At 35.5% G+C, this 22,978-nt stretch overlaps 4 protein-coding genes across 6 annotated transcripts; 1 reads left to right on the top strand and 3 right to left on the bottom strand.

Annotated features, from left to right (window-relative positions):
• The first annotated feature begins 7 nt into the window (after positions 1–7).
• LOC107048508 (probable ribosome production factor 1) lies at positions 8–2,294 on the top strand. The gene is made up of 3 exons (XM_015271695.2): positions 8–871; positions 1,552–1,816; positions 2,070–2,294. Exons 1-3 carry the CDS (start codon positions 292–294, stop codon positions 2,245–2,247), a joined length of 1,023 nt encoding a protein of 340 aa, XP_015127181.1. The 5' UTR covers positions 8–291; the 3' UTR covers positions 2,248–2,294.
• Positions 1,101–4,388, bottom strand: LOC107048484 (THUMP domain-containing protein 3). 2 transcript variants are annotated; one of them, XM_015271672.2, is made up of 5 exons: positions 4,202–4,388; positions 3,543–4,124; positions 3,261–3,439; positions 2,316–2,824; positions 1,101–1,968 (listed from the first exon to the last, which is right to left on the bottom strand). In XM_015271672.2, the coding sequence occupies exons 1-4, from the start codon at positions 4,293–4,295 to the stop codon at positions 2,321–2,323; spliced, it is 1,359 nt and encodes a 452-aa protein (XP_015127158.1). In that variant the 5' UTR covers positions 4,296–4,388; the 3' UTR covers positions 1,101–1,968; positions 2,316–2,320. The 2 variants fall into 2 exon arrangements, with proteins under 2 accessions (XP_015127158.1, XP_015127149.1); XM_015271663.2 differs by having other exon boundaries at positions 1,101–1,973.
• A 555-nt stretch (positions 4,389–4,943) lies between these two features.
• LOC107035657 (palmitoyl-protein thioesterase 1) lies at positions 4,944–8,867 on the bottom strand. The gene is made up of 7 exons (XM_015253190.1): positions 8,249–8,867; positions 6,792–6,901; positions 6,594–6,721; positions 6,366–6,524; positions 5,778–5,895; positions 5,466–5,624; positions 4,944–5,195 (listed from the first exon to the last, which is right to left on the bottom strand). The coding sequence occupies exons 1-7, from the start codon at positions 8,364–8,366 to the stop codon at positions 5,037–5,039; spliced, it is 951 nt and encodes a 316-aa protein (XP_015108676.1). The 5' UTR covers positions 8,367–8,867; the 3' UTR covers positions 4,944–5,036.
• A 342-nt stretch (positions 8,868–9,209) lies between these two features.
• On the bottom strand, positions 9,210–20,233 carry LOC107035664. 2 transcript variants are annotated; one of them, XM_015253213.2, is made up of 3 exons: positions 20,067–20,233; positions 10,626–10,951; positions 9,210–10,217 (listed from the first exon to the last, which is right to left on the bottom strand). In XM_015253213.2, the coding sequence occupies exons 1-3, from the start codon at positions 20,147–20,149 to the stop codon at positions 9,934–9,936; spliced, it is 693 nt and encodes a 230-aa protein (XP_015108699.1). In that variant the 5' UTR covers positions 20,150–20,233; the 3' UTR covers positions 9,210–9,933. The 2 variants fall into 2 exon arrangements, with proteins under 2 accessions (XP_015108699.1, XP_015108690.1); XM_015253204.2 differs by having other exon boundaries at positions 10,626–10,954.
• Positions 20,234–22,978: the final 2,745 nt, after the last annotated feature.

Genomic DNA, 22,978 nt, shown 5'->3' on the forward strand with positions numbered 1-22,978 from the left:
TCTCCCACCTCTGAACACGAATGTACCCCGAATATACTTCAATGACATCTAAAAGGGCCAGTGAGACCCACTAATTAAATATTCAATATTCTTTAAAAAAATCCAAGAGCCCCCTCGACTCCCACAAATAACGAAACGAAAAAACAATTCATTTCCTGACGCGCAGGTGGCGTGGCACTTTCAAAACATTAAAACACCCGTCAGTCTCTATTGATCAGGCCACCAGGAGCACGTGGTAAACCCAATACATTTCGCTTTCATCATTAATTAACATCTTCAAATTCCATAAAAATGAAGCTCAAAAATCTTCGGAAGAATCCCTTCAGTGTTTCCAAGTCAAAAGACGATGAAGTTGAAGTTAAAGAAGAAAATACGGATGAGAGGCAAGTGGAAGAGGTTAGTTTCCCACAGGATACGAATTTCAATCACATAAAATGCAAAGCTGTGAGGCAAATGAAGGTTCAAAAGATGATGAAAGCCAAGGCGAAGGCCAAGAAAGAAATGAAGAAAGCTAGAATTCAGTCTGGTGCTCCAAAACAAGTGCCCCATACAATTGAGAGTCTTCGTGAGAAAGACGAGACCACAATCAGTGGAGATCTTGATGACGAGGAGAATGCGGAGATCAAAGCAGAATTGATGAATGATGAATTTGCTGCCTATTACAGAAAGGATTATGAACCGAAAGTACTGATTACGTATTGTGATAATCCAACGAGAAAAACGCGAATTTTTGGGCGAGAACTCACTCGTATTATTCCCAATTCGCTCTCGCTGTATCGGAATCGTTCGGGTGTCAAGAAAATGGTGAAATCTGCGACTGCGAGGGGGTTCACTGATATTATCGTCATCAATGAGGACCAGTGCCAACCCAGTATCCTTTTTAATAACTGGAAATGTTAGCTGTTTGATATTTTTTGAGATTTACGTAAGAACACTTCCATTGAATTTCCATTTGAATTATGCTAATAATTCTGTTTTCACCGATTCTATTGAAAATTTCTGTGAATGGAAATGTTTAAGGGAATTTTATAGAAAAAAATGCATAGATTACGATCTTTTCTTAATATTTAGTCTTGAATTTCTTGATGAGCTAAAAAGAATCATCTCAACATAAATAATTCACGCCCAAGAATTTTCCTACTCTTAGAAAGAACATAAACTGAAATAACTATCGATATCTCGCAAGTCTGTCACGCTTATTCCTCGTTGGTTCACAGTCATCGCCTTAGGCGGCTAATTTCAATTCAGAATTCATTTAATTTTGAGATTTTCAATTTTGATCTCGTCTATAGAAAATATCTCGATAAAATAACTCGTTTATAAATATCAGGACTTTTTATTTTTTCCTACTAGAAAAATTCTGCCCAATTTCGTTCCAGTAAAACAATAGAGAAATCATTTTCAGTCTCATCTAATTCAAAATCAAAATGCATCTGTGACTGAAAATGTTTCACTTTCATTCTCAAGCAGGATAACAATGTCACGCAGATATGGAAAATGTTATGCTCCTCCCAATACACATTAAATAATTTTCCTCAATGAAATATTCAGATGGTATGTTGGTGGTTCACTTACCGGACGGACCAACAGCCCAATTCAAGTTGAGTAATGTTAAGATAACTCCAGAGTTGAAGAGAAGCCACAAAGAAATTACCGAGCACAGGCCTGAAGTTATACTGAACAATTTTACGACACGATTGGGTTTCACTATTGGACGTATGCTTGGAGCTCTCTTTCATTATCAACCAGAGTTCAAGGGACGCAGGGCTGTTACCTTCCACAATCAGCGTGATTATATTTTCTTCAGACATCACAGGTATAAAATAAATCGAACAAAAGCCTCTTGCATGGGTTCCGAAAGAAATCTCTGTATGAATTTCGGTTGAATGTCCACTGTTGATTAGGTTATTCTTGGATTTTCTTCAAATTTCACCCGAAGTTTATTTACTTAACAGGACTTGGTGCAACCTAGCCTGAAAAACAATTTAACGAAGGGAATTCTTTACGCAATGTCCAGTGGGGAAACTAGTTTATTAATGAGCACTCTAAAAAGTTCTTTGAAATTGCAGATACGAATTCAATCTGAAAACTGGTAAACCAAGGTTGAGAGAATTGGGACCTCGATTTACATTGCGCCTCAAATCCCTCCAGCATGGGACATTTGACAGCAAATATGGAGAATACGAATGGATAATCCAGGGTAAACGTCATGCAATGGAGACGAGCAGAAGGAAATTCTTCTTGTAAAATGGAAAAAATACTTGGTTCTCATTTTTTGAATAAAGAATTTCTTCTTCTAGAAAAAAAATGCATACTTTATTCAATTCCCGTTGTCTTTTACGTATTCACGTTGTCCGGAAGAGTTGGAAAAATTGCTGATGGACAGTTTGAACTGTTCATAACTCAAGTTGGTTCGCTTCAGAACGTAAACAGCAGCGTTGAGTCCCCCCATACTAACTCCAAGCATTTTTTTAACTTTGAGAAGGTTCTTTGCCACCTGCAGAGCTCCAACCATACTGCGACGATCGTAAGTGAGTAGAACTATCTTCCCGTGTTTTACTCTGACCGCTCGAGCCAGTTCCAGAATATATTTCTTGTAGAGAACCCTGTTGTCAAACATTGATCCCATTCTTTTACCAAATGGCATGTCCGTGACAAAGGCATCGATGTAGGAGTCTTTGAATGGCAATTGCATAACATCCCACCTGATTAAATCACATTTGAAGGAGTCTTTCAGGGCTGCGAAGTTCAGTCTAGATCTCTCGACGGCTTTTTCGTGATTATCACCACCGATTACGAATGATTGAGATAATTCTAGAGCTCCCTAAAATTGTAAAAGTCTTGATTAGTATTTATACTGTTAACGAGGGACTGATCACTTTGAAAAAAATTACACTCGGGGACATTACGAAGTTTCAATGATTCGGAATGGATTTGGGAGTTCAAAAGATTTCTTTAAGTTTCACGTAATGCAATTTTATTGGAATTCTGGGAAAAGAATGGAATTTCATGGATAGTTCATAAGTAATTTTCAGGAGAGTGAGATTGAATTCAATTTCGGGGAAAGAAAATCATGAAGTTTCAAAACTTTGAGCAGCAGGAAGACGAGAATTCCCATAACGAACTTGAATTTATAATGAAAACGTGAATATTCAGTATCTAATTACGTTGAATTTTCAGTTAATTGAACATCTATTCAATCTGTACATCAGATATCATAAGCTACTGTATACTGTTTTTTCAATGAAAATAGATCTTACTTCAATGGGAATTGATCCTCCACCGCACATCGGGTCAACAATAATATCCCCTGGTTTTGGGTCAGCCAAGCTCAATAAATTGTACGCTATAGTGGCCCTAAGTGTTGTTGGCCCAAAGTATTTAATATTCCTTCGATGAAGGGACTCTGGTGTCACTCTCAGCCCCATTATCATTTGACCTAAAAGTAAATACCAAGTCATCATAATCTATTCTCATAATCAGCAAATATTAAAATTACCCAAAAAATAGAAATGTTACTTTTGAGAGGCAACAGAACCCACCATGTGTAATTTTACACAGAACTTCGAGCTGATAAGTCGTTAGATCCACAATCCAGTGGTAGAGATCTTGCATTTCACCTCCAATCACACAAGCAACTTGACTGGAATCGAAATTATGAGTTCCTGTTCTCTCACATGACACCCTGAATGATAATACATTGTCTTCCCCTCCGAATGCTGGATCGCAGCCTCTTTTCTTGCTACCAGGAACTTTTTCATCATTTTTATTCTGTTCTTTCTCTGCTTTATAAATCTCCACAGCACTCTGATAATCCTCTAACGAGGGATATAATTTACCAGGGAATCGAGTGATTTCCTTCCAAGCGTTCAAACATTTTTTCAATTGTGCACAAGTCCTCACAGATTCTCTGAATAGATTCAAATTGAGGTCTGGATTTTCAGAGTCATAGGGGAAATATTGAATGCTGGCGATCACATAAATATTATCAACTGATCTCAATTTTCTGACTTTGGAAAAATCGTTGGAATTCACATTGAAAAATATCTTTCCTCGGTCTTTTACCACTCGCAGATTCGGGGATATCTTCTCTTTGCATTCGTCCACTGCTTGCCATTCAAAACCTGGCAATAATTTTTGTATTTACATTGTTGGATTTCAAGGTTATGTTTTAGTTTTTCGAAATGGTCTTCGTAATTACCTGTGTCTACAGTCGTTTGCACTGTTAAAAGGTCACTGTCGTTTGTTGATATGTCGAAGAGCCTTTCTAAATCAGATTTCGATTCTTCTGACATTATGAGATGAAAATTTTTTAGGATTGATCACTCAGCCTGTTGCGCGTTCATAGGGCGCATGTGGCTGATGTGTGCCTCAAACGAGAGAATTTGAATTTGGATAATAGTAAGGTAGGTTTGGGAAGAAAGCTGATATTTCATTCAATTTTTGGGGCATTTATTAGATTGTAGGGGAGAGTTGGGTAAAATCGACACTTTTGACTTTTTTTTAAATGTTAATGACAGGCTGAATTGTTGGTGAATATTTTTTTTATTTTTCAATAAGAAGAACAATTTTTTCATTTGTGTTAAGCCTAAACTGATTTCAATTGATAAATCTGTCTCTGAGTTATAAATATTTCTTTAAATATAAAAAGTGTCCATTTTACCCCACCCTCCCCTATGTTTGTGGATTTTTATTGAACTTTTTTTGAAAATTTTACTAATTATTCGTCAATTCCATTGAACATTTTGCGAATGTTTTTCAATAGAAATATTTATTTGAAAATAATTCAATTCAAATATTCAATAGATTACATTCAACTTATTTTTAGAATTAATTTTTATAGAAAGGCCTCGGTTAAAATTTTCGACGTTTTTTTAATCCAATTTTTTTATGAATAAAAAATTGAGTGGAAAAAACGTTAGGTACAACAAAATTCATAGTCATGGTATTACATACTGAATTTTTCAATCTTCTATATCTCAAAATTATAAAAAAGAGTATAAAAATCGTAGACGTACAGAGTATTAAATAGACATTCAGATAATTTGGCTTGAGTATCTTAGATTAGTCGGTATTAAATATTTCTGGATGATTTCTTCCTTCAGCCAGCGGTCGGTGAACTGCAGGTGATTAGTGTCTACCGATAAGAAATCAATCTGTCCGTTGTTGTCCATCTCTTTCAGTCCCAGGCGATCCTACAATTGTTAATTATCAGAATTACCTATTTCTTCCAACATCTCTGAAAAATCAAGCTGTTCACCTCCAAATGATGTAAATTAATCGAGGAAATCAGGGGTTTTGGTGTGACAAAATCATTGCGATTTAATTATCGGTGATTCGACAGTTTGCTGAATATATTTCAGTGAAATATTAATTTGGGATAAAATATATTCTGCGAAATGTCACTTGTCTATTGTTGAATCACAGTGATTTGCCAATTTCTCGATTTACTTCTTTAGTTTTACCTCAGTATAAAGTGCGGATTCTTGAAGGGTTTCGAGTTCCACTGCTTGTCCAGGCTGATAAAATCCGAACCACTCGGTCTCACGGGGTTGAACCATCGTGTCATTAGCAAATTTAACAAGAACTAGTTTCTCAAGTGCTTTCAAGTTATCTCTGTACCTCTGTAAATGTCGTAATTTATTAGTAGGAGGAAGTCACTCACGAAAAAATTTAATAGGAAATGCTAGTGCATTCGCTAGAAAATTCTACTGAACTCGTGTTAAAAATTCTGTCTATTTTCAACTGATTCTAATGTTTTTGACTGATATCTGTACCTCATTAACTACCAATTCATTATTGATATCGGCTAAGAAGACACTCCCACGCTTGTACTCTTCCTCCTTCAACGGGTCGTGCCAGTATTCGGCCTGGACGAATCTATTTTGGATTAATCTGAAGCGAAAAAACATCGAAACATGAAGTGATGAGAGTGGAGCAATTGAGTTCGGCCACTTGTGATTTTTTTAAATGTCAATAATTCTGTAGCGAAGTGGTAAAAGAAAATAAGTGGATTCTTCATATTTTTTAAAAACTCGGATTATCTCGGTAAAGAATGATTGTAGGAGATAATGTCAAAAGACCTTTTTTGTAGCTGATTTAATTTCCATCAAAAAATGTATTCTGACATTATCACCGAAAATCACTCCTTACTAAAATAATCCGACTTATAAAAAGATGTGAAAAATGCACTTATCTCGTTTTACCACTTCACTACAGAATTCGTTGAACGCTTGATGAAACGTGATAATTTCCTCCTTGTGATGAGTCCAGACTGAGTTCAACCGATTCCATTCAATTATTTCTGAGCTATGGACATTTAGAAATAAGTCAAATGCCCGGTTTGCCCCACTGCCCCGTCTTACTTGAGATAAGCTCCGTAATTGAGAACTCTCCTCAGATAATCGCAGAATCGATGCTTCATGGACCCACAATTCGGTAACCCATAGACCCCTTGATGCTGCCCTCCCAACGAAATCAGTGTCTTCATCTGGGGGATTGGGCACCTCTGAGCTACTGCACGTCTGCATCAAGAGTTAACGAATTATTCCTGGAAAATCCTAGACCTTTGCTGGGTAAAATGCTTTATTTACAGGAATTGTGCTCCTTGGGAGAATCCAATGGCATTGTATCCACCCTGCAACTTCTCATCGTTCGCCAGGTCCTCGCAGACTTCCCTGACTTGCTCGTTTACATTCCTGAAGTAACTGTTCTTCACGTCCTTTCAATACAGTTCATAATTAATCACATGGAAGTTGAGAGGAAATCATGCAAGTGAAATTGGGGGATACCTCAACAACATCGTCTCCAATGCGAACGGACTTGACGTAGACCCCAGGTATTTCTTCCTCTATGATTGTTTTGATCTGCCCCAGGCTGAAGGAAAAGCAACAGCTGTCTCCTGATGTCCGAGAATTTCGCGATTATGAAAAAATATTTGATATTTGTTAGTGGGAAAATTGAGATGGAGATAGGTGATTATTTATTTTAATTTTTATTTTCATATCGGGCGAATTTCGTATGAAGCTGAAACTAGCGAAAATTCGACAGCACAAGATTTGTCTTAGACAAATTTAGGGGTGCACAAATGTTTTTAAGTAATGTACAAACTCATTCGCACTTGAAAAACATTTGTACATATGATTATTTGACTCTCCTACACTTGAATATTCCCTAAATTGAATTTTCCGCTGACGAATATTCTGTTAGTTTCAGTTTCATGAATTTCGTGGTCATTTCCCCTTTTGCTACGTCTCAAATGAAGAGATTCTATTGGTGTTCATGAAATATAACATCAACTTTTTATTTGTAATTTATTTGGAAACTGAGATGAGGGGATAGCTAAAGGATTTAACAGGAATTCGATTATATTTGGAACTCTTAAATGAGGAAATAATAATCCAATATCAACTTTTCGTTTACAATTAATTTAAAATTAATTAATTTCAATTAGGATAAAGAAAATAGAAGATCATCTTCATTTTGCTGCCCCAAACTTCGCTATTTTATGGTTCTCTCTATTCTCAACATCGCTACCCTAATAGGAGTGAATTCTTTCATTTCCAATCGTATATAATATAAAACCAGTATTAATACTTCACTTATTTTGCAATTGGGATGAAGAAAAACGATTTTTATACTTCAGCCTTCGTTATTTCTTTTGCATATGATGTTGATGGTGCAGGAATTCCTCTTTATTTTCTACTCCCAAATGATAAAATTCGAATTCTCCTCATTCTTATCACGTACGAGGGGGAATAGCATGAAATAGAATACACTATCGCACACAACCAACTTTTTATTCATAACTGATATTAAAATCAGAATGAAGGAAACAGATAACGAATTATTTTCGCTCCTCAGCAACAGTATTCCCAATTCCCATTGAAATTCACCTAAATTCCCTGAAAAATCCCTCTCCATTCCCAACTCACAAATTCGAAGATTCTGTTTCTCCTCCGTAATAAAAATTCAAAATCAATTTTTCATTCGTCATGAATTCTGCAATTACTTGCATAGAAATCTCTCCCAATTCCATTATGGAAAATCAAATCTTCCGCTCTGATGTAACGCATGTTCTTGCCCACCGATGCATTCCCACCAATGAGAGCTCAATACCCCGGCCATGACAGTGAACACACGTCCTTGGGTACCGTCTGTTTGGCCCCGTCTCACCCAGAATTGACCTTCGTTCACTCCAGCCCCGATAACCCTCTCCACCCGCCAGAAATCTCAAAAATAAACTCACCCATGCCATGCCACAGTACAATCGGCACCGGCGCCTCAGATAATCCAACACCACTCGTATACTGATAATCGTTTATTAGAAAAAATAAAAATACAATTTTCAAGTTGAAAATACACATGATGGAAGTATTATGAGTATTTTTGTAATAAGTCCAATTAACAGCACAATCGAAACTAAATCATTAAAATACGTCTGTGTTGAGGGTCTCGGTGTGACTGATTCTAATAATTTCTGAAAGGCTTAGATAAGAGGTCACAGTTGCGCCACTGGACGGACTCCCAGGAAACCTCACGTTTTAATCCCGTCACGTTTGCTCCTCAGATAAGTTCAATGGGTAAAAATAAAATTGACAATTAAATATTAGTAAATCGGGAGAGTGGGGCAAATGAACCTCTTAAAATGTTCAATTTCTCTGGATCATAAAAAATTTGATTAGTGAAAAAAATCCATTTTACCCCATTCTTCCTCGGTGATTATTAGTGAAAACTTCTCTCTCAGTCTCTGGTTAGATCGTCTGCTCTCCAATCACATGGCACTTCGCACACGAAATAATTTCATTGAAATATCTAGTGAATTTAATAGAAAATTCTATTGAACTATTCCATTGAACTAAATATTTCTATTGAACTTCTATTGGAAAATTCTGCAACTTTACTGTGCGTTTTTTTAATAGAAAATTTATGAAGAAAACCATTTTGATGAAAAAACCAGAAGAATTTCTTCGTTTGTAGCGAATTCGTTAGGTTTTTCTATGAAATTTTTTCGTACGCGTCATCTTCATCAAATAATAATTTCCTTACTTCATTTATAAAATAAATTCCTGTCAACATCTGTCGACACTAAATTCTCTCCAAACATTCTATTGTATTTCTATTGCACTTCTATTCTATTGAAGAATTTATATGGAAACGTTTTCTATAAGAATTCCTCGACATAAATTTTACTAGTTTTTTACACTCAATTTTTCTTCTCCTTTCAAAGAAGAAAATCAAACAAAAAACTTGAAATTTTAAGCCCAAAAATTTTTACAGAATATTTCCCATTGACCATTGCACAAACGGATTTTTTCAATAGAAAAATCCAATACAATTTTCTAGCGAATTCGTTCGATCTTTCAATGCAATTTTTCCCCACATTTATAAAATAAATTCTCCATCAACATTTCTCGATATTAAAATCTCTCCTCAATTTCAATCTCAACTATTTTCATTTTTACTCTCAATTTTCTCAGCACGATCACCAAGCTAAACTTATCACAAATGGAGAGAAATCATTAACAGTAATACTCTCATTAATCCGAACATAACACAACTCCCTCATATTTACAATCGTCAGAAAATTATCTGAGAATTTCCTCCTTCTCAAGGCAACACTAGTGTATCCGAGTTTAAATCGACATCAATGAACGAACAGTGAGAAAATAATTATCAAAAATACCCAGCACAGTCATCAATTATCGCCAGTTTCTCATTCCCCATTCTCTATCGACATTAGACTAGTATTAATTTAAAGCTAAAACGATTTACAGAAACTCGAGATTGAAAATTCTCAGTCTTGAGTGCGACGTTTTAATATCATAATTCTTGATATAGAACCGCGTATCTCTGTCGATCCTTCTTTCTTGTGCATTGACTCTGGTGTTTCTTCAATTGCATGACAAGTACTTGAGCGATCATACAATCCCCTCAGATCGTCGGAGTTATGTCGACTTGTGTGCGTGAGTGCGCTCGACATGCCAGCTCGAAGAATTCACGGTTCAAACCGTTGAGGCGTTTTTCAAGCCTCAGGTGATTGAGAAATTTATCTTTCTTCGATCTGCTGAAGTGCCCACGTCCAACTGTCATTCTGAATGCTGCTTCCTCAGCTGCAGACATTGCATATTCCTCCGATCCCTCTTTAGCTCTTGACGCCTGGGCATTGCGAGTATCAATTGATCCGATTTTATCAGGTCTGACGTCTAAATCTGAATCTAAAAAAACATTAGAAAAACGGAGAAATAAATGAAAAATTTAATACTGATAATGTCCATTATTAACATTATTTATAAGATGTAAAAGATTCAAATACATTCATATCTTGACATAAAATTTCAGAATAATAAAGAAATTAGAAGAAATTGACATAAGAATTTTATTTCTTTCGATTGAAAATTCATATTAAAAAGGTAATATCATCAATAACAAAATTTTAAAAAACTGACACTGGTTTTCATCGAAAATATTTTCAATCAAATGTGTACACTGTTGGAGAAAAATTGAAAATTAGGGGGAGAAAAGAAAAGAAATTTCAGGTTTCACTGGAAATTTAATGAAATTCGATATTTTTCCGTGTGAAGATTCTGAATAAAGTTTTTACTATTCGTATTTTCTTTGTTTACCTTCACTCGATGAAGTGGTGGAGGCTGATGAGTCATCCCAAGCAGGTGCTTGTTGTCTCGTTAAAGTACTCGGTGTTGAAGACACAACTCTCGTTGCAGTGATACCAGTTTTACTGACGTTTGTCACGATGAGGGAAGCATCGAAGCTGGAGGGTCGTTTCCTCCTGTATCTCCGCTGTGCAGCCCTTCTGTTCCTATTCTCTTGATGGGTAGAAGTGCACTCCTCAGCCCCCACTACTGGCTCACTCACGTCCTCAATCGTGGGACCCTCTGGCTGCACTTTGTGTGGCGAGGGGGGCTCAGGAACAGTTTTCGGTTCGATATTTCTGCTGATGATCGAATAGCATTAATGACAATTGAAACGTGTCACCATTCTCATATTCTTCGTAATTGTGGAAAATCGAATGGTTTCAATGAATTCCGGACGGACGTACATGGAGTTATGGTTCGGGAAATGGTTCAATTCAGCTTATTTCTGGTTGCATATTTCATTAAAAATATATTATGAAATAAATAAATAAATAAATAAATAAATAAATATATTAAGTATGGAAGAAAATTATATTTTGTGGTCAATCGACTGGTAATTTTCAGGAGAATGACAGTGAATGCGATTTAAGAGGGAAAAAATCATGAAATTTCAGATTTCAGTAAAAATTCAATGAAATTTCAAATTTTTTGATAGTATTGAGATAAGCACTCCTGAATCTATTCGAATTTCCAATGAAATCATGAATATTCAGTGCTGAATTACAATGAATTTTCAGTTAATTAAAAATCCAAGAATATATTTAAGACAAGAAAATTTAAAAATAAAAAACTCAGAAATGCCGAAAAATTCCTATAGAAAATGTCTCAATTGAACAAGTTGTGTAGAAAAACGAAATTCTACGGATTTGTTCTATAAAATAGTTCCTATTAGCCATTTTTGATTTTAAAAAACGCGTCGTAAAGCTGTGGAATTATTTAATAATAGAATTCACAAAATTCTAATAGAATTTCCAAGAAAATTTCAATAGAATTTTCTATCGAATTCGCTAGGTTTTCCTATATATTTGTTCCGTGCGCGGAAAGAATTTATATTTCAATGACACCTTGAATCCTCAAACTCGTCGTGAAAATTGTAAATCCCATTCAATTATAATTTTTCAATGCATTGAAAATTCAAAACAGTAATGCTTGAATTTTCCCAATTTCCATTCTAGCAATTGAACACGAAAAAATGAAGGAAATTGATTGAATTCAGATAAATCCGTCGTGGTAAAAATTCTCAGTAAAACTAGATATGTTTAATCACTAGTTAAGATCGACTTCCGAGTGCCGTATGACGTGTCCTCCCCCCTCGCTGAATAGCCCCTCTCAATTGGCAAATCACGAGTCTCCCAAAGTTCATGTGCCTCAATCAGAATAAATTCAAGCAATTCATGCACGAGTACTTCGACCCGAGACGGCCCTAATCGCTCTCATTGATACCGTATCCAGACGTCTGGAGGTATCTCTTTACACGAGTTTTCGGTTGCTGAGTAACTACCCGATTGACCCTGGCGTGAGGTCGAACCGAGGGACGTTGGGAATCTCTTGTGCTCAAGGGTGACGTGCAATGGAGGTCATCTCCTGTAATTGACTTCCAGGCGAGCCAATTGTAATTCAATTCGTATGTTAGTGGGTTGTTCCAATTATCTTTACGTTCATTTCTGGTTTTGTGACGTCTGGTTCATTAGGGAAATTAACGGCAGATTTTTCGTGGCGAATTTCGTCAACTTGAACAATACTTACTCGACATTTCTTTCGAAAAACTGTTGCACTCATTTAATTAACGACTTGATACAATTATTTTCATCTTCATTTTTCCTTCTTCTCCATTATGTTGAGATTAATGGATAATTAACGGACGAAGTGATTAATTTATAGTGTAGTAATTCAATTGCTGGACTGTTACAAACTATTTTCATATTTATTTCTAGTTTTTCTTTATTGAAGAGGAATGATCAACTGACAGTTTTTACTGCAGATTTTATCAGCTTTGAAACTAGTCTTGTGACATTTTCTATTGAAACTACTCGTTCTTGAATTGAATTTATAATTAAACAAGGAGTATGATTAATTTATAGTGTAGTAATTCAATCAATGGATTGTCGCAATTCCTTTTCATCTTCATTTTTACTTCTTCTTTATTCCATCTTGGTAATCATAAAATTATCTCGGGGCTAAGTAGGTAAAGTCGAATGACCCATCTGTATTTTTTTATTACAAATTTCCTCAGCTTAAAAAGTAGTCTCTTGATATTTTCTGTTAAAACTTAACATAAGCAGTATGATTAATTCATAGTGCAGTAATTCAATTAATGGACTATCACAACTATTTAGTTCTCAATTTTTACGTTCCTGTTATTATGACACAACGACAAAACACAGCTCCTGACATTTTCTCCTGGAAACACTCGTAAGCGCAATGAATGCAGAATTAATGAAAATTATCCCATCAGCGAAGGGTATTTTTTTTACCGAAGAGAATGGCATAACCTGACAAATAATCCGATGATGAAGGTCCTGGCCTCGAGCACTCTCTCAAGTTTTTGCACAACTGCGCGATGCTGTTTCTGAAATAGCGTCACGGCCCTCCACATGTGACACTCTAAATAAAATATTTCGCATCATGGGATGTGTTTGTTCCATCCACCACCCGGAGGGATTCGCACATTTGGATCAAATTTTAACGCATGTACCTCCCACTCGGTTTTCCCCCGTTGCGCAGAAGTGTTCATTGAAATTCTTGATGAATTTGGTATTCACGGTCTACGACGCGTCTTATAACATTTTGCTGTTGTTCCAGGTGCTTCGATCATCCGAAGGCGCTTGAAAACATGACGAGATCTTCGCAAGCGAGCATTCTTTAAAAAATTTGTTATGATTAGAACATGAATATTACAAGACTTTGGAGCACCAATCTATATGGAAATATATCGATATATCGATTGAAATATTCGCGAAAACCGCCCACTCGCAATAAAGATATGATAATCTTCACGCGTTGATTAAAATTTGATGAGAAAGTCGAGACAATCTCAATAACATGAAATAATGATAATGCAGGATCCATTTGGACATGTAGAAAACGAACATAAAACAGTTTCGAGTGATGAAAAAATTATCATGAATTAAAAAATCGAGGGAGATATTCTTTAATGAAGAATTTTCAATTCTCGAAATATTTTTTCCGTGTAAATAACACTTGACTTTCCAATCCAAGGTTAAAATTTCCTTGGTTACAGAGAAAGTTCTGACCTGAGGTCAGAAGAAACTTGACAAAAAAACGTACTCTCGCGTGACAGCGTGTCGTGTAAAATGCCAAGGTCACCCACTATCACCCATAATCAGTACGACGATAGCATTAATGTCGAATCGTTAAGTTTGCTTGAACGAGTGAATTCCGAACGATAACGAGCCCCCTTTCTATGTCTCATATAACCCGTCACTCGAGAAGATTAATACTACCCAACACGTCTGTAGAAAACTCGGGGTAATAAATTTTTATCGTTATTTTTCAAATCAAAACTTTTGTTATCGTCAAGGATTTCCTGACTAAACCACGAGGAATTCAGTGATAATCCCGGCAAGTTCAGTTTCATCATATTTTAACTATAACATATTTTAAGTATTCGAAATACGAATAGTTATAATAGATTTTTTGCCAATTGAAACGATTCAGGCAAAGCTCCAGAATTTTAAAGTCATATTCAAATTCATTCAGACTTGAAAAAAAATTGTTCATGAATGTTCGACCGTAGATCCTTAAAAATCGCCTAAATTGAATCTTCCGCTGGTGAAGATTCAACTGGTCGTTTCTAAAAAAAAAATATTCGAAATTAAATTTCCACAAGGAGAGTAATGTTCAGTAAAAATTACGAAACTCACAATTCGCTCACCGATTACGGAATCGACTCAGAAAATTCAAGTGATGTGTATCGTAATTTTTCACAGGAGATTTAGATAAAAATTACGGAACGCTCTGGAAAAATTCCGTGACAGTTCCGTAAAATTTTCTACAACCACACTTCGCTCCGGAATTACGGAAAAAGTATTTGAACACCTTTCGACTCGCAGGCGAGTCTAAAGGTGTCCAAATACTGCAGTCATATGTAAAAACATTGTTCGTGTGAATATTTGACCCTTACACCCTTCAAAATCCCCTAAATTCAGCCTTTAACTTGCGAATACTGCACTAGTTTCAACTTCACAGAGAACAGACCGCCCCTAATTAATCAGTATCGCAATTAAATGTCCCATGCAATGAGTTCATCATCAATGATCTCAATGCATTTTTCTCAAGATCATCCTTCTCACTCTATCCCCTCGATTTACGTAATTACAGTTGTGTACGTCTCAAGAATTTTCACAGCAAAGAACAAGCATCATCACAGAGTCTCGATGCCAAGAACTCACGTCATGTGGGTTCTTATAATGTAGCACGCAAGACAGTGAAAGTCGGTTCATTACTTTATTCCAAGAGGGATAAAATGATAAAAAACGAATGAGATCCATAAAAAAAAAGTACGACATACGCAAACGTCTGGCGCTGGAAACTTCCCTATCACCCTGTATTTATAATAAATATAACATCTGCATTTTTTCTGACAATTGCGTATGAACAGAGTGGAAGGAGTCACGCACATTGACGCTGTCGAGTGCCGTAAACCGTCTGCAAAATTGACGATGGGTGGGGGGACGGGGCTCTGGAGCGTAGGAATAGACCCACTTCTGAGTAAAAATACAAATGCGTCACATGACCTGCCCTACCCCCTTCCATGACCGTCGCAATTCCCCAAGAAAAAATGGCAATTATTTTTCATCAATATAGATGGAAATTCATCTTTTTTGTAATACCTCCCTCAAAAATTCACTTTATGCCACTCATGCCTGAAACCGGCTAGATTACACACTCGACGCTTCACGTCTCGTGGCTAATTCAGCCGGTTTCAGGCTTCGTGACATAAAATTTTATTCAGTACTTGTTGGGAAATTTCGTCCTTAACGTGTGTGGTTACATCACTCGCTTTCGGCTCATGCTGTAAACCCCACACACGTTAAAGACGATATTGCCCCACACGTGCTGAAATATACTATTTCGAAACCGTTTAGTGTGTGTAAAGTGGTTGTTTTACGCACAATGTGCGTAAAGTTCAGAGGTCGTGCGTAAAGGGAATTTCGAGTGCGTAAAGCGAAGCTTTACGTTGGTGCAATGTTGAATTCAATGAATCATTGAATTCAATTTAAAACGCATCGTCATAAAACTTCCAGTCGGAAATAAATAGCTAATTTGTTAGCAAAATAGTATTTTTCCGGCCTGTTGCGATGGGGTTTTTTACTCGTGTGGCGTTGGCCAACTGGCCAACCACACGAGTAAAAAAACCCCATCGCAACAGCCCAGGAACAATATTTTTCTGTAGTGATTTTCAAGTTTTCGAGTTTGGGAAGTATGTAATATCAATTCCCAGACGAGAGATCGTGAGAAGCAGTACAGAAAAATATGTTGACTATGCTGTGGCGAAAGTAATTTCCCACTTGTTTTTATTGATGGCCGTTACAAATTGGAAATTAGTAATGACCGTCATTATGCATGTGTATAAATGGTTTGACAACCATTTAGCTACAAATTATTAGCGACCATAATTAGGCAATTTGTGCGTCAGATGAGCCTCATTTTTTATATCGCACAATATGACCAAAAATGACGGCAATTTTGCATCTCTACTCGCGAGTGCACGTGTACTCTGGCCTGTGTGAATCCTGTATGAGTAGTACACGCACACCGAACGTGGCTCCGAGCCAATTAAGGCGATTATGTCGATTCTACGGTGTGATTGTTAATTATTCATGCATGCATGCTGAGATGCTGATTTTCCGTGCTGACACAATTGATAAAATCACGATTTGGTGACTGAAACTTGATTTTTATGTTGTACATTCAAACAAACAAAGATTATTTTTATCGAGTGAACAAAATCCACCTCCTTTTTTTCGATTTTCTTCTTTGCGAAAAAAAAATTGAAAATTGCCACGTTTCGTGCCGTCGCTATGGGTCGAATGATAATAGATTGAATTGCAAGTTGGATTCAGTGTCGAAGTAATCACTGATTCCGAAAAAAATCCCGCAAGTGGGGATAAAACAGTAGATATGACACAGCGAAACGTTAAATTTGTCGATTGCCGTTGGATAAATTCAACCATTCTGGCAATTTTCTTCAATTCTTTTCAACATTTGTAGTTGTTCATAAGGACCTTTTACTTCATTTCCATTTGACCCTAGGTCATTAAACATTTGTTCATGATTTTATTCTCTGAATGATGGAAGTTTTAATTTTACTTTCCCTTTCAAATCGTTAGCAAACATTTAAAAGTGATTTGAAATAATGGCAAAATGATGATAAAACAGTACATGACACGGCGAAATGTCAAATTTGTCAATGGTAATGTTTCCTAATGAGTTAAGGTGATGGTAAAACGAGTTGAAGCAAAAAACATTTGAAATTATAATAAAAATGCCTGCGAATGGCGATAAAACAGTAGAAATGACAGTGAAATGTCGAATTCCTCTGTTACTATTGGAGAAATTCAATTACATTGGCAATTTACTTCAATTCTGTGCAACATTCAAAAGTTCTGGAACAAAACTACAAAGTCTGGTTGTGAAATAATTGAAAAATCGCCATTTTTGCGAAATAAATTTTTAATAATAATTTATAAAATTTATAATCAATTATATAGTTCGTAAAATTTACGTAAAATTTGTTTCACTAGTAAAATTCGGGAAATTCATCTTGGAAAACTTTCTCACTGTTTCCTCCGCTCTACTATTTCTCAACAATTATCTCTGCTTTAATGAGCATGAAATGAAATTCCTCATTTACACTGACGTTCGCTCCTTATCGCGGCTGAATGCAACTCTTCCTAGCGATATTATTCCTCAAATATAGTGGAATGACTCATACATCGAGGAGTGAAGTGATCTGAACGACTTGATCGTTAAAAAACAGGAATGTTCCGAGCGTGGATCATGGCCTTCCTCGTTTCAAATGAGGAAATGAATTTCCAAGGTTTGTTTATCGATGGGGGAGCCGTGAACTTGAATATCCCACTTCCCTTTTCCCGGATCGAGAGCATATAATACGCTAAAAATACGGGTGAGACCCGGTACACACCGTTATACAATCCGCTTGGGATGGGAAAAAGGGGTTACTACAAAGAGGGAACAATGAAAGCCTCTCGCGTGTTTCGTGCAATATTCGCGTGACCCTTATGGAAAAAAGAGACGTCGCACAAATTTCTGGCTCAATTTCCTTTCGAAAAAATCGATATTCCGACACTTGAGACGTGACGAGAGAAAATGAAAGGGAATTCACAGAGAATTGATTTCACTATCGATTGGGGGGAGGGGGGAGGGGGAGATTTCTTTAGTAGATAAAGTGGAGGAAGTGATAGGGGTTCATATTATCATTGTTTTCAGCAAAATTTTGAGATTGCTGCGGAAATTCCCAGCGGGTGCACAAAAGAGAATTTCTAGAATCATTAGAATATTTTTTTGTACAATTTAAAAAACTTTTTTGTCCTTCAAAAATTTTTTTAAGGATATATTTTCCTCTTTTATGCAATTTTTACGGTTTTTTTTTGGATTTCTGAGACACAATTTATTGGACTGACGGTGGTTATTACCGTGTAACCAGTTTTCTGGGTTTCAACTAATCATTTCGGAAATACATAAAACTAGAAAAAACGCAGAAAAATTGTTGCAGGATAATGAAACTGTGAGTCGCTGAAGAATGGCAGAACTTGATATTGAATTATATTTCGATTCTAGTTTTCAAGATATTCACGTTTTTGTCTCAGCAACTCCCATTTACACCCATGTTAAATTGTTTTTTTCAACTTTTCTGACGACGTCGTTTTTTATTCTATGGGGATCATTTTTGTATTAAAATGTGCAGAATGTTATCAATATTATCAGAGTATACTGCCTATTCACAAAGTGGTAGACGTATACTACGTCTTTAAAACTTGAAAAAAAAAAATCAATTTGTGTGGTACAAGGCTTCCCTTATCCCCAAGGATTTCCTCACTAAAACCACGAGGAAACCAGCAGTAATCTCAAGAAGTTCAATTTCCCCATATTTTATTCACATTAAACTAACTAAAATCGGTTTTTTCCCATCAAATTTTAACGGTTTATTTTCCATTTTGAAAATCTTCTCTGAAGTGTTGGAATATGATCAGATTCACTAAAATTGTACAGTTTGGCCAGTAGACATTTTAAACTACAAGACATCAATTCCAAAATTATAACTAAAAATTTATTCATAATTTTTGTAGCAAAAATTATTTCAAGTGATGAACATTTCAGAATTATTTGAAGTCGTAATTGTTTTCCTACGGCCAAAAATTTCTTTATTGAATCATAAGGTCAGTAATGCCCCTAGTTCAATTTCTACATGTATTATTTACCGCATGGAATACGAATAGATCGATATATGCAACTTATAGAAGAATGAAACGCCTTTAACCTGAAATAACTCGAGATCAACAGAGCGAAATTCATTACACATTAAAACATCGTGAAAATCTTGTTTCAATCTTTGAAGTGAGATCAGATTTGTAGATATTTCCAATTTACAGACATTAAATTAAAAAAAAACACGAAATAAAATTGTTTTCATTGTATAATAAGAAAGTCACTAATACCCGCAGTCCAATTTCCTCATGTACTATTTACATGAGCTACGAATAGATCGATATTACACTTATAGAAGAATAAACTGTCTTCAATCTGAAATAACTCGAGTGAAATTCATCAAATTTCCTATCAATTTCACCATCTTTCCTTAATCTTTGAAAGGAGATCAAATTTATGAAAATTATGCTGTAGATACGAATACAATTTCAGTTTACTACCCATTGGAAAATTCGAAAAAATAAATGTTACTCCAAATAAATTGCTTCACAACTCCTGCAGTGAAGAAATTCTTACTCCAAAACTTCTCCATCACAAGAATTTCCAGACTAATCCACAAAGAAGTCAGCTCTTAACCCCAGGAAGTTACGTTTCCCCAAGTTTTATTTACATCAAACACGAATAGTGTTATTACACGTCAGCAACTCGGCACGAAATATAAATATTATGAATGTTCGCTCGATAAATCGTACTATTAAATTGCGATACAGAGTGAAATGCGACCTCGAGTGGTGATAAACAACCCTTTGTCACCGAAAACGCGAGTAAAATATCGATCAAAACATTGCTCACAATCTCCCGTGTAACTTCAAACTTTGCAAACTGATTGTTTTTATTCAGCCGCGTTCTATTTTAATCCGATGACGCGAATCGCGTAGGACTATCCCAAACAATTCCCCCCAAAAGGATATGAGGAGTAATAAAAAAAGTCATGCAAACCTGTATCGCGGATCCAGAAATCGCTGGAAGTTCCAGGCGAATTGGATGGAGAGTGAAAGGAATGTAGACGATACAATCCCCATAATCCTCTCCTTATTTTCGTTGTACCACCCTCGGGTTTCCCGCTAAATCCACAATTTATCGCTTTCACCTTTCTCCTCACACAGTGTGCCACAGTAATTTGATTTTCCCTCATTCACAATGTTTTTTTTATTCATTCATTAAAACGTCGACGAACTCTCAAGGTTTGAATTCACCGGAGATTTTCACTTGTCACTGAAAGTTCGAGGCGCCGCTCTCACATGTCGGTATGAAACTATCAAAAATTTAAACGTTGAGGTTGAATAAAAATACAGGAAAGTGGAGGAGGAATTGAAGTCGGGAGAGAACCGTTGATATAAACTCGTGTGTGCACGTGCAGGGAGTGGCTTTTTTGTGTGACGCTCGACTCGTTTTATACGAGCGACTGATGGAAAACAGGAGGGAGAAGTGTAGTTGCCCCCACTACGACCGGATTTTATGCTTAGTCTGGTGGCCCAACGTAACGTCGACGTTGAACCACGTGCTTGTGTTTGTGGTGGGATGTCTTCGGTGAATTGCAATCGCTGGGCGATTGGTGCAGCAAAAATTTGCATTATTGTTGGAATTGTTGGTAATTAACATAACTTGACATTCAGTTCGAAGACCAAAATACATAGACGAATGCAATTGCATTCTTGATTGCTTTACAAATTTCTCTAATAATTGTATCACTTTAATTAAATAATGTTAAGGATTAGTCTTGTCAAGTAATTCCATTTAATCGATTTTAATTAGATTAAACATAACATTAGAACATAACTTTTCATTCAGTTCGGAAACTGAAATACCTAGACGAATTCAATTGCATTCTTGATTGCTTCACTAATTTCTCTAATAATTGTAACACTTTAATTAAATCATGTTAAGTATTAGTCTTGTTAAGTAATTGTATTTAATCGACTTTAATTACACTACGAAGACGTATCTATGTGTTTATAGTGGAATATCGTCGGTGAATTTTCGTCAATGTGAAATTGGTGGAGTAGAAAATTTGCATCATTGTTGGAATTGTTGGTAATTAACATAACTTTTCATTCAGTTCTGGGACCAAAATACATAGACGAATGCAATTGCATTCTTGATTGCTTTACAAATTTCTCTAATAATTGTATCACTTTAATTAAAAAATGTTAAGGATTAGTCTTGTCAAGTAATTCCATTTAATCGATTTTAATTAGATTAAACATAACATTAGAACATAACTTTTCATTCAGTTCGGAAACTGAAATACCTAGACGAATTCAATTGCATTCTTGATTGCTTCACTAATTTCTCTAATAATTGTAACACTTTAATTAAATCATGTTAAGTATTAGTCTTGTTAAGTAATTGTATTTAATCGACTTTAATTACACTACGAAGACGTATCTATGTGTTTATAGTGGAATATCGTCGGTGAATTTTCGTCAATGTGAAATTGGTGGAGTAGAAAATTTGCATCATTGTTGGAATTGTTGGTAATTAACATAACTTTTCATTCAGTTCTGGGACCAAAATACATAGACGAATGCAATTGCATTCTTGATTGCTTTACAAATTTCTCTAATAATTGTATCACTTTAATTAAAAAATGTTAAGGATTAGTCTTGTCAAGTAATTCCATTTAATCGATTTTAATTAGATTAAACATAACATTAGAACATAACTTTTCATTCAGTTCGGAAACTGAAATACCTAGACGAATTCAATTGCATTCTTGATTGCTTCACTAATTTCTCTAATAATTGTAACACTTTAATTAAATCATGTTAAGTATTAGTCTTGTTAAGTAATTGAATTTAATCGATTTTAATTACACTGCGAAGGCTTCAACGTTGAACTACGTGTTTGTGGTGGAATATCTTCGGTGAATTTTCGTCAATGTGCAATTGGTCCAGTAAAAAATTTGCATTATTGTTGGAATTGTTGGTAATTAACATGATTTTTCACTCAATTTGGGGACTGAAATTCTGGAAGTTTTAATTATTTACAGCGAATGCAATTGCACTCCTGATTGCTTCTCATATTTTTCTAATGAGTTGAATACTTTCAAATTTAATCACGTTAATTAATTAGGCTTGTTAAACAATTAAATTTGATCATCTTCGCAAGGTTTTTGTTGATAATAGAACTTTAATTGCGTTCTGGTAGCGTAACTTCAACGTTGATGCAGTGAATTTCAATCGATGGGGAATTCTTACAGGTTAAAATCCGCATTATTGCTGGGGAGTAGAATACCCGGAGTTTTAATTATTTTCAACGAATGCAGTTGCAATCTTGATACGTGGAATTGCTTCACACATTCTGCGAGTGGTTTTAGTACTTTTTGATGAAATTACCTTAATTAATTTGTCTCATTAGCCTCGTTAAACCATTAAATTGAAGTAATTTCCTAAGTTTTACGTTGATAACAGAACTTTAATCATTTCACCCTCACGATACGTCGACGTTAAGCCATTGTGCAGAATATCTTCACTGAATTTCAATCAATGTAGAATTACTACAATCAAAAATTCACATTATTGTTAACTCTAGAGTTTTCAATAGTTAACGAACAATAATTTTTATCCTCAGGAACTGAGTACCTGGAATTTTAATTAGTTTCAACGAATGCAATTACAATCTTCATGTGTAAAATTGTTTCACGCGTTCTCCTAAATCCTTTTAGTACTTTTTCAATGCAATCACGTTAATTAATTTATCCCATTAGGCTCGTTAGGTTATTCAATGTAATCATCTTCGGAATTTTTTTGTTTATAACCGGACTTCAATTAATTTATAGACTCCGACTTATTGTTCACCTTCGGATTGAAATGATTATACAATATTCAAAATGAATTCTCTATTTTTTC

This window comes from Diachasma alloeum, unplaced genomic scaffold (genome assembly GCF_001412515.2).
Source record: "Diachasma alloeum isolate Michigan unplaced genomic scaffold, Dall2.0 Dall_scaffold_00176, whole genome shotgun sequence".
NCBI lineage: Eukaryota > Metazoa > Arthropoda > Insecta > Hymenoptera > Braconidae > Diachasma > Diachasma alloeum.